Genomic DNA, 14795 nt, shown 5'->3' with positions numbered 1-14795 from the left:
TTATCATTACACTTAATTACAGCAACTACAGCTATGCGTTGCGGATAATACTATATTCATATATGTATATATTCTATATATACATATGCTGTTATTGCATCTTCCCCATAGGTACAACTATGGTATTTATAGCGCAGAAAACAGATGCAGGCATTTCGTTCCTCGCTCGACTAGATACTAGAATTCTTTTGTTTATTTTTATTTTCGCAACAAGGAATGTGCAATTGTACATCGTTCTCTACAGCTTGCAAAGCTATGCTTATCCCTGACTTTCAATAATATTGCCATTCGTAGTAACATTATGCAATTAATGGCATTGTTTTCTACTAATGCATTTGAAAGACCTATCTATCGAATATATACTGCATAATTTCAATAGGGAATCTTCTCACTAAAGAAAACCTTCATACGTGCTTCAATATGTGCATATAAACTTACAAAAATATTTTTTAATGCTGCTTGTTTATGTAAATTAATAAAAAACGATAACTTATGTGTTATGAATGAATGTCATAAAGATACAGTTATGATAACATTTTTTCGACATTTGTGAGTTTTCTAGATTAGGTACCAATTTATATGAAGAAATGAAAGAAAGGTGCCTAATATAGTGTTGCCATAACAACGGTCTATTTTATCGGAGAGTTTGTTTCTAAATGTATACAGATAAATCAACTTTAAAAAATGCACTTTTTTAAATCCTTGTAGCAGGATCTGCTAAGTTGCATTATGCGTTACAATATTATTTTTATTTTTGTTATTTTATTTTATCATATAAAACGATTGGTAATTATTAAGCATGAGTAATTATGTCTTACTTTTCCTAATCATTTTAATAATGTTTACTCAACAAATATTATATATTGTAGTCACTATCACAAAGAATTCACAAAGAAAAACATGTAGTCACTATCACAATCTAAGTGAATAAATTGCACCTATTTATTTAGAACATTCTATATAATCACAAAATTTAAATTTAATATATAAAAATTGAAAAGGCTAACTACTGGGTAACCTTTTAGATCTTATATTTCATGATTTAGATGATATATTTCATATATCATCAAAATTACTGAATGTCTGCCTTTTTGTAAAAACAGATTGTAATCCAATAAAGAAAGTAAAAAAAAATTATTTAGGACATATATTAATTATTAGAGTTATAAATCTATTTAATGCGATGATATGCTAATATACCTGCAATTCAAAAAAACATAAAACAGACATTGTAACAAATAGCACTATATAAAACATTTTTCACTTAATGCATTTTTATCTCATCAATACAGTATAATTGATAATTATGTACTATAAACTTTTACACTTAATGATTTAAGTACTGAAATTATTCGCCTACTTATTTATTCTTGCTGCAGAAATAAATATATATTTTTAGGTATTCTTAATTGCTTTGGTGGTATTGTAACAACCTCAACAGATACTTAGTTGCTCCACAGGTTATTATTAACTACCACGTTACTTTTCATTTAATTCTGTACTTTTGAACATTTGGCCTTAGTAATAATAATGCTTTCCATGAAAGATTAATGTAAATTTTCAGCATCTCTTTCAACATCTTTCAAAGAAAAAATTCTCATAAAGAACAGAAGGCTGAACGATTTGCAAAATCTGTTCATTTCTTCTACATTATACAGTATCAACAAATGTGGTTCTTTTCTACTTTCCAATAGCTAACAAATATTTTTCTAATATCTGAACCTATTCCATATATCAGAACCACAGCAAATAATTGCTAGTACTTAAGAGATGTAAATCAAATGCCAATCCAGTGATTGGACGTCGGGGTATGAGTTATCAAAGCTTAATAAATTTCTGTAAGGTTGCTCTGTTTACTCAATTCCTGGTTTATTGCAACCATATTTTACACACTTTAATCATATATGGATTAAAATCTAATTGCACCGTGCAGTTTATTCTAATCCTTTATAGTTGTCGATATACAAGTGTTGTGGTTTGATATACAAGTTTTTTTTTGTAAATTGTTTGTGTAGTGTTTTTCTCTAGTTCGTATTAATATAATTTGACCGTTTAGTGTTGTGCTTTTATTTGTATAGTTTTTAGCTGACTGATGAGATACAGTTTTTAATAGTTTTTATAGAGTAATTATAATAGTAATTAGTAATAGTAGTAAACTGAAATGATTTCCATTATGTATATGTAACTTAACTTTAGTTAAATTTTTAGTTATAATTGATCGATAATTCGATGCATTTAGTTTTATCGATAATAACCATTACGTAGTCAATATCTAAGAATAGTTTTGAAAATGTTTTATCGAATAGAGTGGATAAAGTTAAGCTTTTATATAAACCCGGAAAAATCTTGAACAAAAATCAGTGAAAAACGTTCACAAAAAAAAACGATAATTGATCAGCTATCGAGCTACATAAAATATTATTGGGCTATTAAAATGTCTATTATAAAATAGCAATTTGTAGTAGTAGAGAGAAATTATAGAGTTATATGTGTTTAAAAAATTCAAATGAAAAAATGTTCCCAATATTTAAAAAAATGTTGAAGTTGAACAACCCTTGATAAAATAAATTGTTTTATATAGTAAAATTGAACTTTATTTATAATTTAAAAAATCTGATCTGCAATTATGTCAAAAACTATACTGACTAAACCCAGAATAAAATTTGTTCTAGTACTAGCCGGGTGAAAATTTAGAGCTGCATGTGTTCTTATATTTAAAGATATTGTCTACAAAATTAAAAATCTTGTGTGTGGCCAATGCTTACTACTTTCGTGGGGTATGAAAAATACGTGACTATAAAATTTCATAAAGATCGGTCAAGCCGTTTTGGATGAGTATTATCACAAACATCATAGAGTAGCCCTTAAATTAGATATTTTAGAATTTCTTTGCTCCTCAAATGATAAAAAAAAAATCCTGAAAATTTTAGCTCCGAATCTTAACTTTAAGATAGTCTGGACTCCAACCAAATTGTCTTGATTCTTCTTCCCTAGTTATTTTCTAACTCATTTTATAAAACATATCAAATTTTATTTGATATATGTTATAAAATGTATTGCAATTTATTTATTTATATTGAAAATAAGCAAATACAAATGTTATTCTCAAAATGTCGAGTCACTTATCGCCAAGTTAAAAAATTCTGAAAAACAAATCAAATTTTACTCATGGTATTTCTATAAAATAAAACTTTACTTGTAGTGCAGACTATCTCTAAGTTCATATTGAGAGCTAAAAGTTTCAGGGAATTGTTTTTTATCAATTTGAAAGCATTTGAGCCCCTGCAAGCAAAGAAATTCAAAAATATCCGTATTAAGTATCACGCTAATATATATATATATATATATATATATATATATATATATATATATATATATATATCTTAATTCCTTACCATAGGTTCGTTTACGCGCGCGTATGCTCTGAAATAAAATCAGAAGTGAGTACTGGTACCTTTCTATTTATGTACGCGAACAGATGCGCAAACAACAATGTTAACGTCTTATTATTGCCTATATGGAATTTCGGAAGCATTCGCTTGAAAGCATTTAGAAATATTTGTATTTTAGAGTTAACAGAATATGTCGGTATATTACAAGATTATGACATAAAATAAATTAGGTAAGGTAATAGAAAATGTGCCGAGTTTTGAGTTAGTTAATAGAAAGGGTATTTTTAAAAATAAAATGATTAACACTGAGTAGCATTCTAAAATCTTATATTTACAAATTTGTCACCAAAATTACTGAATGTCTTACCAGGCAGATTTTGATTGTATGGAAATAATGAAAAAGGTAATGGAAAGCGTAGTTGCAGAACTTAATTTATTTGGAAGTTTATGAAAGTACTCATATGTACTCATGTGAGCACTTGGGTAATTAAATTATGCTTATATACTGCAAATAACTTGAACATTTGAATAACATTTAATTCACTTTAATTACAAATATACTTTGTTTGATGTGCACTGCCTCTAATCAATTAATATCTTAAATCAATATTTTTTATAACAAATTATAACTTTACATGCATTCCTAGTAGACACGCCGTTGAATGTTGCTATTTTTTTTTAGGGAATATTGTGAAATCTTTATTGTTAGCACTCTTTGCATATTTTTATAAAAAACAGAATGCAGAAGAAAATTAAAAAAGTGAATAAAAATAAATTTAAAAAATAAATAAAAATAAATTAAAAAAAGCTTTAAAAGTAATGTACTCGTAACTTTGTAAAACTGTAAAAATAGCTTTAAAAGTCATTCTTTAAACATAACATATCACACATGGTAAATTAGTAATAAATTTATATATAGTAGAACCTCATCAAAAAATTGTTCCCTATATTATTTTCCCGTATATTACGCTATTTTACACATGTCCCTACTCTTTGAAACAATTTGACCCTATCTTCCCAGAAAGATCGTCTTAACGAGCTTTTACTGATAATAGACTTTTTGATCAGATATTTCTGAAAATTATGCATATGGTTTGATTGGAATAGAACTTTGTAACTGTCAAAAATTGTTTCAAAATTAATTTTATAAACATAACATATAATATGTGGTAAATTAGTATTCAAACATAATAGAACCCCATTAAGACAATCACCCTTAATATTGTTTTTCGTCATTTTGCACCTGTTTCTAAACTTTGAGACATGTTGACCCTATATTCCACGAATGATATATGTCTTAACGACTTTCGAGGTTTTACTGATTACAAATTTTTTGATCCGATATTTCTGAAAATTATGCATAAGGTTTATTAGGAATAAAGCTTAGTAATGGTCAAAAATAGTTTCAAAAGTATTTTTTTTTAAACAAACCATATAATATGTGGTAAATTAGTATCCAAACATAATAGAACCCCATTAAGACGATCGCTCTTAATATTCTTTTCCCGTATATTACGCCACTATAAACCTGTCTGAACACTTTGAACATATTGATCCTATCTTTCGAGAAAGATCGTCTTAACGAGGTTTTACTGTCTTTAGATTATTTGATAAGATCATTCTGAAAATTATGCATGTGGTTTATTTGAAATAAAATTTTATATAAACTTTGAGCAATTTGAACAATTAATGTCATATAACTTTAATCTTTTTATAAAAAAATCATCATATTATTCATTAGTATATATATGCCTTAACTTACGATGAATTTTATTTTAAAATGTTTTAATATGATAGGTTGAAATTTTTTAAACTATAATGATATATATTTTAGAACTTAATTTAAAATTAAAACATGATTAATGAAAATATCTTAGGATTTATACTATTTTGCTAATTAGCCAGGAATTTGCTACTAAATTATCAGGCCAGTTATTATTTATTAGAATATTTATCTAACTAGTTTGTTAGAAATTAATCTTTTCTTTATTTGTCATTTTTAATATTAGAATATTTCGAGCAACACTTAAAATTGAGCAGCAACCAATAAACATAATGTAATTAATAATTTAATTTTAATATTGTTTTCAATAATGAATAAATATAATTTTAAAATACACGTTATGTATATAAAACTATTTGACTTTAAACGTTTTGCAGTCAGAATTTGGCAGCTCTTACGATTACAAAGCAACCCAATAGTTTTCCTATTCTATTTTTAATGTATGTTTATTACAATCCAACATTTGTCCTTTACAAATTGGAATGAATTTTTTTACTTTTGGAAGCAATTTTCTGGAAGGTTATTAAATAGCCTTTCGGAACATTATAAAGTGTAAATTTTACACTTTATCAACAATTTGATATTATATTGTAGACAAATCGGAATTTGAACTCAAAACCTTGTGGTGGCAATATCGCAGCTTAATCAGTATCAACGCATACTACCCATATTTCATTTATAAGCGCAATTGCAAACAATAAAAGCTTATCAATGTGTACTAATTTCAAAATATTTATATTACTGTATATTGCAGAAAATATATGAATCATAATTTGCACCAGAATTGTTTGTGGAACTTAATTATTAGGTTCTGAGAAATATTATTCATGGAATTTTATAACATATATTCGTGTCGTAGAAATTTTCAGAAATAAATATAATAAACCACGAAGCGTGTTTCAAGTTTGTTTTGATTTGGTAATTAAACGACTATTGTTTTATATTTGTTTTTCTTGCCAAGATTCTTTGTTCGCCATGTAATTAGATTGGAACTTTATATATCTAGTATACAATAAGCCTTATAAATTAATCTTAGGTACTGAAAAATTTGACTTGATTATTATAATATACTATTAGTAAACTTTTCTATCACCATCACTAACTAAAATACAATTAATATAAATAAATGTTTTAAATGGATATCTAATAGTAAACGTTTTAATTGTGAAGTTTTAATTGGCTTAATTCTACGTCGGTTTTACCTATGGCAACCCAAACAGTTTTCTTATCCTTATGTGTTAGATTTTATCATTACAATCTCTGTAATAGGGCGAATATTTTTATTGGGGATTATTTTCACTTGAAACCATATTGCTGTACTGAAAACCGATATCACTACTGCTTGACATTAGGCTTTCTTAATTGGGATCGAACCAAGGACCTCTAATTCAAGTCCAGTTCCTCTAGTCACTTACTCACTAATTAACATTGAATAAAAGTAAATTTTTATCAACCGATTGTTTTTGCTGTTTTCTAATCTTGTCATCTATTTTGAAGTTAATTGTTTATCGACAAGGTTCCACTAAATAATGTGGCCACTTTGTTGTTTTTCTATTCTGGAGTTGTAAATTCAACTCTGTTTGATGGTAAATATATTTGGTTCTTTTTTCTGAACCAAACTCAAAATAGACTCTGCTCCTTGGCACACCGCCTGCTGCGTGCGTACGATGTAACTAATTCAAGGAGTTACTAATAAAGGAGATGACATTTGGAAAAAGGATAATATGATAGTGATAGTGTGTTTTTTATATATTATTTTTTGAGGATAAAAATGAATATATTTATTCAATCACTTTTTTAATAAATTTTAATAAAAAATAGTGGGGTGTATGGCATCGTGCCTTAAGGCAAATTGCCGGAACTTCCCGTACCGTAACGAAATGATCGAGGAATATTAAATGTTTTAAAATAGATTATTATAAATACTGTAACATTGTCGAATATTTATAAAAATTATATAAACTAATTTGGAAAGTTGAAATTATTTGTTTAAAGTATATTAGAACAGAATTAAAATAAAAATCTGAATTATTTTCGATATACAAAAAAAAAAAAAAAAATTGAAGCAAATTTATTTTTCCAAAATCAATCATTTTGTTTAAAAAAGCAGAAAGTTTTTGAAAACATTTAAATCGGACGCTTAGTTCACTCAAAAACTGCCATTTTTTGCACATTTAGCTCTGTATCTCCGAAACCGCTGGACCTGCCTCTGCCAAAAATTAATCACGCCTTCTCCCCGTCGTTACGAATTGAATGTTTATGGGATCATTCAAATCCGATGCTCCGATCTCTCAAAAACTCGGTTTCTATTTTCTGCACTCTTTGCTTCGTATCTCCGTAACGGCTAGACATGCCTTTGCCAAAACTAGTCAGCTCTTTTCCCTATCGATAGGAATCGAATGTTTTTTTGAACCATTCAAATCGGTTGACCCGTGCGCCCGAAGCAGTGGACGAAAAATTGTATCCATACATACATACACACACTCACACACACATACACACACACATACACATCCTTTTTTTTCTGAGGTATGCCAAAATGTTCAAAAACGAAACGTTTCGATTTTCGATTTATTATAATAACTTACCCTACGGGAAGTTAATAAAATTAAATCTATAATAATAATAATCATATATTACTATTATATAAGAATATTTAAATAGGGATAATATTCGAATAATATATGATTATTATTTGATCAACAATATGAGTTTTTGGCGATATAAAGATATCCTTGGTATTCATATTCAAAAAAAGATGGCATTTTGTATTGAATCACACTTCATGAATAAGAGAACCACAATATAAAATTTTAAATTTTATTACATTATATTCAAAAAATCTAATTTATCTTCAACTCTAATAGTTTAACTATTACTAAAGTGTGATTGTTTTAATGAGTTCAATTTGAAATTATTTTTATTTAAGATATATTATTATTTTGTGATGCTCTTAATGATCCAATTTAATAAGAGTTCAATTCAGTTTTATTGGTACATTAAAATATGCGTGGAAATGTATACTACTTTATCCAGTAACACAATGTCTTGTTTTTAACTCTCGATTACTTTTAGTGATTTGTATAATTATGTACGAAATGACAATTGAAAATGTATTTTTATCGTATATTGTATTGTAATTGTATATACATTATTTATAGTTTTATTGAGAATTTATTATAATGTACCTTACATATATTATCATTAATACCATATCCAAATTTTAAATTTTTTTGTTCAATTTTGACATACTTCTTTGACAAAATTTGCGAAATCATTAACCATAGGGAAAAATTGTATTCGTCGAAAAATCGAATTGAAAATTTTTACATTTCTTCACGTTTTGAAGGTTCCTGAATACTTTGGCGTACCTAAGAAAAATTGATATGTTTGTTTGTGTGTATATATGTATGGATACAATATTTCGTCATCGTTTTTGGGCGCACGGATCAACCGATTTGAATGGTTCAAAAAATATTCGATTCCTATTGATGTGTTTGAAAACATTTAATGATCCTCCAATATTTCATTACGATACGGAAAGTTGCAGCAATTTGCCTTAAATCACGATGCCAAACACCACTAGTTTTACATATTGATATGGTTTATTAGTTTTATTCGTTCAGTATTTATAATTCATGCGAATTCAGCATATTACCCATAATATTGTATCAAATAAAAAATGTAATGTTTTGGATCACGTATAGTGCATATTATTAAACACTCAAAGTGAAAATCATTATTGATATTTAATCCCGAATATGTGGCGTTTAAATAGTTTAACAGTTTCTCCTGCAACTACCTCCTTGTTTTCAGTGCTCACGTATGTTTGGTTTCGGATGTGTACCGAAGTCAGTTAGTTCAGTATGTATATTTACGTATCTCAAGAATCTTTTACTTATTAGCATTTGAAAGATGTTCTTGTTTGGCTCTCTAAAGTCAAACACAGAGTTCGTACTTCGCATTTATCGAAGATTATCTTTAATGGAAACCTTCTCTTATAGAAGACAATGTTTACAGTGGAAAGTTTAGAACGATGGTGTTAGTGAGTTGAAATTAATTTTTGCCAAATAATGGTAAACGTGACACTCGGTTGTGACAGCTGGAAAAATAATTTAGTGAATAAGTTGTTTGTTGTGTGCAGTGTGGTGAATTATTAAGGTTAAATTTCATGATAATTGTATTTTTTTTAAATTATTATTTGCACCTATTTCATCCTGGACATCAGCAAATTTTCTGGTTGCGCTTAACCCGGACGCCAATCTATTGATTGGGCGTTCGAGTTGATAAATGCTAATTGTATTTACATTGTTTTTTAAATTTGGTAGTGTTGAGTTCTATAAGTTTTGGTACATCAATATAAACAAATTCCACTTAGCTGTTTTAATTTCAATTTAATTGTTAGCTTGAATTTGCAAATAGCCACACAATGTCCTTAGTCATTTAATTTTATGTACGCCACGTCCGGTAAATTTTCGAATTACAAGAAAATGTTCCCATTAGATTTCTTAAAAACAACTTTAAAAATAACCTGCACATCTGGCTTGTGTTAGTGCCAAAATATGTTCAAAAGTATTTCATATAATTGTCGAATAATATTAATGATATATTATTATGTTAAAGTATATACTGATTGAAAACAAGTATAAATATTAGCTTTTAATTTAAAATGTCTAGAAATATCGAGTGTGTTCATTAAAGTATTGCATTTAATATTTGAAAGTAGTATACAAATAAAAGGTAGAACTAGGTGTAAGTGATATTAAACCCAAGTTCTATTATCTTCTGTAGAATCCCTGTAGGACTTCATTTTTTTCTATTCCCTCCTGAATATCAGCAAATTTTTGGTCGTACTTAAAAAAAATGTATAAATAGATTGCCAATCTATTAATTGGACGTCCTGGTATGATGTAGGGCTTTATATTATTAGAATTTATTGCAGAATTCACTATTTTACACAAATTTGTTAAAATGTTATGAATAATTTTAGGAAAAACAAACACGTGCTTAGATCATGCTCTTTGTATCCCTTAAAAGAGCGGCCCATTATTTTAAACTTTATTGCATTTGAATATTTTTTGTAGATCTACTATAATTTAGGAACCATAACCTCTATCACTGTGCAAAGTTCCATAAAAATAAATCAACAGTAAATTACGAAGAAAGGGCTCGGCTGATCTTTACCAAAAACTAATCAGGACGATTCCCAATTGATATTTTTTGTAAGGTTTTCAAATTTTTAGATTCGGCTTAGTATATTTGGGCAAAAACATAGAAGATCATTTTTGCACGTATCTGCTACTTATAAAGAAACGGCTTGACCGGTCTTGAAAAAAAAAAAAACTGAAAAAAGCTTTACGTTATATGATCTTCCCGATTAGTGTAAATAATCGACTTAATCAATCAAAAATAAATTAATTTATGAGTGAATAAAAGTATTCCGAGCGGATTTATTACACATAATTGAAAACGAACGAACACGTTAATTGGAGTATTTTCTAGAAGCAAATTTTCAAAAATAAATAAATTTTTAATTGAACGAGTTTCCGTAAAACTTTAATAATACGCTTATTAAGACTAAGTACTCTATCGTTATACCAAGGGAATCGTCTAATTTTAATTCTAACAAACGTCAAAAAAACTACTCATTTTCTCAAATTTTGATGGATTTTTAAATTAAACTACTTGTCGTAATGCCGTAATAATCCCAGTAAGTTATATAAGACCATGGTATATATCACCAAAAAGTTCCATAAATATTGGCTTAAATTTTTTTTTCACAGTTTATTTCAAGAAAACGGCTGGGTAGATTTTCACAAAAAACTTATCAGTATTATTCCCAGCTAATATCTTTCGAACAGTTCGATTTTTAAAATCGATTCAGTAGTATGAGCTTAATGTGGACAAAAAGTTTAACACTTTTTGCAAATTTCACAGAAACGGCTCGGCCGATTGTCGCACAAAACTACAAGCGATAATCCTCATTGAACACATCAAAAAGTTTTTTAAATTTCTGAAATCGGTTCAGGCGTCTTTGAGCAATCGTCGATGAAAGTTCTAATTTTCACAAAAAATCTGTTTGCACACACGCACACACACATACTTTTTTCAAATTTGGTCTCATTCGATTCAGAATGGCTTGAAAAGTCGAGAAAACATAAAATTAGCAAATCGGATTTTTTTATGAAAACATAAACTTCTCCTTCGGGAAGTTAATAATTTAGTTGAACGTTCGATTAAAATTTGCAAGTGTTCGATTAAACATGCATATATTTATTATGAATAAACAACCTTGGATTTTATTTAACCGTGTATCGATGAAAATCAACACTTTATTCAAACCAGTGATTCATAATACATAAATTCCATAACAATGTGTTCCATTGGTTATTTTATTGCGGGATTTAAGTCAACAAACTGAAACTTGCAAAATGCGTGGCAGCACTTATAAAAATAGTTTCGATTTGGCTCTTGGCAGTGCACAACGTTGTGTAATGTGCGTGTTAAGTAAAATAGTTTGAATATTTAGAACATTCTTGATATTAGTGGATTAAAAGTGAAGATTTCATAAAAATTGGTTTTAAAAAAATAGACTCAGAATTATAGAATTTTATGCTATAAATAAGCTATAAAGATCATCATGCTCTAATGAATTTAGATATGCTAGATTTTTTTAATTTATACTTGATATATAAGCTTTTTTTTCTTTTAATTTTTTAATGATTTGTAATAGAACCAATTTTAAACATGAAGAATACGTTTAAAGAATTTTACTAATAGTCAAATTAATTGAAGAATATTTGTCTTAATTTTATTTTCAAATATGCAATTTGTTGATTCATGATGTATGTCATAATTGTTTTTAATGTTATATATTTATTAAATTGCAGCTTATTTAATTTATTTGCTGTAAGAATTTAACAAAGTATTTAAATAAATTTACTGTAACAAATTATACCAAATAGAAATGAATCTTGGCGCAACATAATTTTTTATGTGTAGCCAATATTGTTTATCAATATTTTTTCACATATAACCTATATTGAAATCCAATATGCGCACCATATGAGCCCAATATTGGTAAACAATATTTAACTTCTATTCAAAACTAATAAAGACTCTAAAATAAATAAGCAATATAATATATAATTAAACAATATTTACCCCATTAATATAAAAACGTATTAGTTTCTATGATTTTTTTTAAATATGCAAATTTTCTTTCAAGTTTCTTAAATGTTACTAAGAATGTTACAATTATTTTGAATGCTACTAATTAACATCTATCAATTGATCATTTTATTTAAATGATTGGCAATAATCATTTGGGAAATCCTCCAAATGGATTTGCGCCTCTGATTTGTAATATTTATAGAAATACATCACGAATTATTATTATTCTTAACACTGGCACTGAATTATCGATATATACTGTAGTTATAATTTCTATTTATGGGAAAATTGTTTATAATATTTTGCTCCAAAATAAGTAAGTTTTTTGATTGTGTTTACAATACTTACTAAAGAAATATTAATTTCCGAATGCAAAAATCTCTTTTAAAACAATAGTTATTAATAATATATTATTACGAAATCGTTTAACGTGTTACATAAACTGTTTAAAACACGATAATTTTCATATATATATATATATATATGTATATTAGGGTAGTCCTTAATATGGACATTGTCGAATTTCCTTGCTCTCAAGGGCTCAAATGGTTTCAAATTAATAAAAAATAATACTCTGAAAGTTTTAGCTCTTAATATTAACTTTTAGATATTGCGCAATTCAATCAAACTTCAAATCAAATCAATCAAATTAAAAAAAAAATTAGCTTTAACTTAGCCTCAAATTTTGAATAAAACTCATTCATTTGTTCAAATTATATCTAAAAACATTTTTAAAATTTTTGAAAATTTTTTCATGCTATTTCCATACAAAACTATGATTGAATTGCTATCTAAAAGACAATATTAATAGCTAAAACTTTTAGAGAATTGTTTTTTATCAATTTGGAACCATTGAGCCCTTGGGAGCAAGAAAATTTGAAAATGTCCATATTAAAGGACCACCCTAATGTATATATATATATATATATATATATATATAATATCATATATTAATGAATAAATACATACATATAAAAATTTACATCTTAAAGTATGACACTCTTGGTTAGTAATTGACTACTTATTTTTTCCTAAAGTATGGTGTTCCTTGTTTTTAATTGAATTAAAATTTATGGATTTCTAATGTAGAGCTAGCTGAAAAGTAGCTCAACTATATATTCAATTAAATCGATTAAAGAATATGTTTAAAATTGTTTTAAATATTGATCTATACAATGTGTAGTAATAGTGCAAAATAGTACGACAAAGTGACAATATGCGATCAAAATATCATTGGACTGCTTTAAGTGCCTTAGTGTTGTGTTCGATATCAAACACAATATTTGCCATAGGACACTCAGACTTTACGAAAAATTATCAGTATTATCCGAAGGAATCTTCCTCGGAAAATGAAATTTATTCCAATAACCAAGTATTATCAAACTTTGATGATTTTTTGACAATAGTCGATGATTCCAAAAGTGAAAGGACTGAAAATAAAATAAGTAGTTCGTTTAATATTAATAGTGAGATTAATAATGATATCCAACCAAGCCAAAGTAGTTTCAAAAATATTTTAAATAATTTTGAAAATGACCCGAATTTATCGCAAGTGCTGCAAGATGATATTTTATTGGGAATTCTAGATAAATGCTATTGTGAAAAATATTGGAAGACCTCAGGAATCCGTTTCTGACAACAGAGGTAAAAGGATTAAAAAATTTAAACGATCCGTCAAAAGCGCAAAAAACAAAGACAAATCTTCTAGAAATGCTTCTTTATCTGGTTCCAAAAGTGGTAAAAAATTACCAGCTTCAAAATTAAACACACGTAATAAAGATACTAGTATTAATATTAAAGTTGATTGCAACAAAACAAAATTAGAACCGCCTTTATTGGAAAACGAGGATGCAATAAACCAAATGTTTAAGAATCATGCTGTACTCGCCGATATCATCAGCAATTCTGAAAATGCAGGCCCCATTGAATTAAATACTAGAAAAACACGAGCCAGATTCTATTCCAATCCTGGCCACGATGATGAATCTGTGTCCGCCTTTTCGACAGGAAATTCATTTAGGGATCGGTTATCATTTGGGGATTCCTTGAATCCAAATCAGTTTTCGTCAAATTATCCTTATGGGATTCCATCATCAAATCAGAGACAAAATAATGCTGATGATGCAGAAGGAGTTAACTTCAACTATGCAGAAGGGCTGACGCCGACACGGATTGTGAGGCTGAAACAGGGCCTTGTACAAGGGCAAATCGTAGAAGCAAAAATGCAACATGCCCTACCAGGCGTGGAAAGGTATCTGGGATTGCCGTATGCAGCTGCTCCTGTTGGCGGATTAAGATTTATGCCTCCTGGTAAGTAATAGGATTATAGAAAAATAGACATATACTCGTACAGTAGGGGGCGTCCATTAATCACGTGAGCAAGTTTTTAAGCATTTTTGGACCCCCCACCCTTCGGAGATACATGTTGATATCCAAAATTACCCCCC

The 14795-nt window shown here is 27.8% G+C and overlaps 1 protein-coding gene and 1 long non-coding RNA gene across 2 annotated transcripts in view; both read left to right on the top strand.

Annotated features, from left to right (window-relative positions):
* Positions 1 to 9270: 9270 nt before the first annotated feature.
* On the top strand, positions 9271 to 13727 carry LOC113370537. Its single transcript, XR_003366576.1, has 2 exons — positions 9271 to 9336; positions 13386 to 13727. It is a non-coding gene; the product is annotated as an uncharacterized LOC113370537 (long non-coding RNA).
* Positions 13728 to 13826: 99 nt separating this feature from the next.
* The window catches only part of LOC113371115, a 97595-nt gene continuing 96626 nt past the window's right edge, over positions 13827 to 14795 (top strand). Inside the window, exons 1-2 of the mRNA XM_026611761.1 lie at positions 13827 to 13847; positions 13935 to 14658. Of these exons, the coding sequence (XP_026467546.1) occupies positions 13827 to 13847; positions 13935 to 14658 (745 nt within the window). The remainder of the gene's footprint in view (positions 13848 to 13934; positions 14659 to 14795) is intronic.

This window comes from Ctenocephalides felis, unplaced genomic scaffold, assembly GCF_003426905.1.
Source record: "Ctenocephalides felis isolate EL2017-DRISC unplaced genomic scaffold, ASM342690v1 CF-g0.4_SCAFFOLD_01492, whole genome shotgun sequence".
Classification (NCBI taxonomy): Eukaryota; Metazoa; Arthropoda; class Insecta; order Siphonaptera; family Pulicidae; genus Ctenocephalides; species Ctenocephalides felis.
Note: the sequence above shows the minus strand (reverse complement) of the source record. Positions and strands in the feature narration are given on the sequence as shown.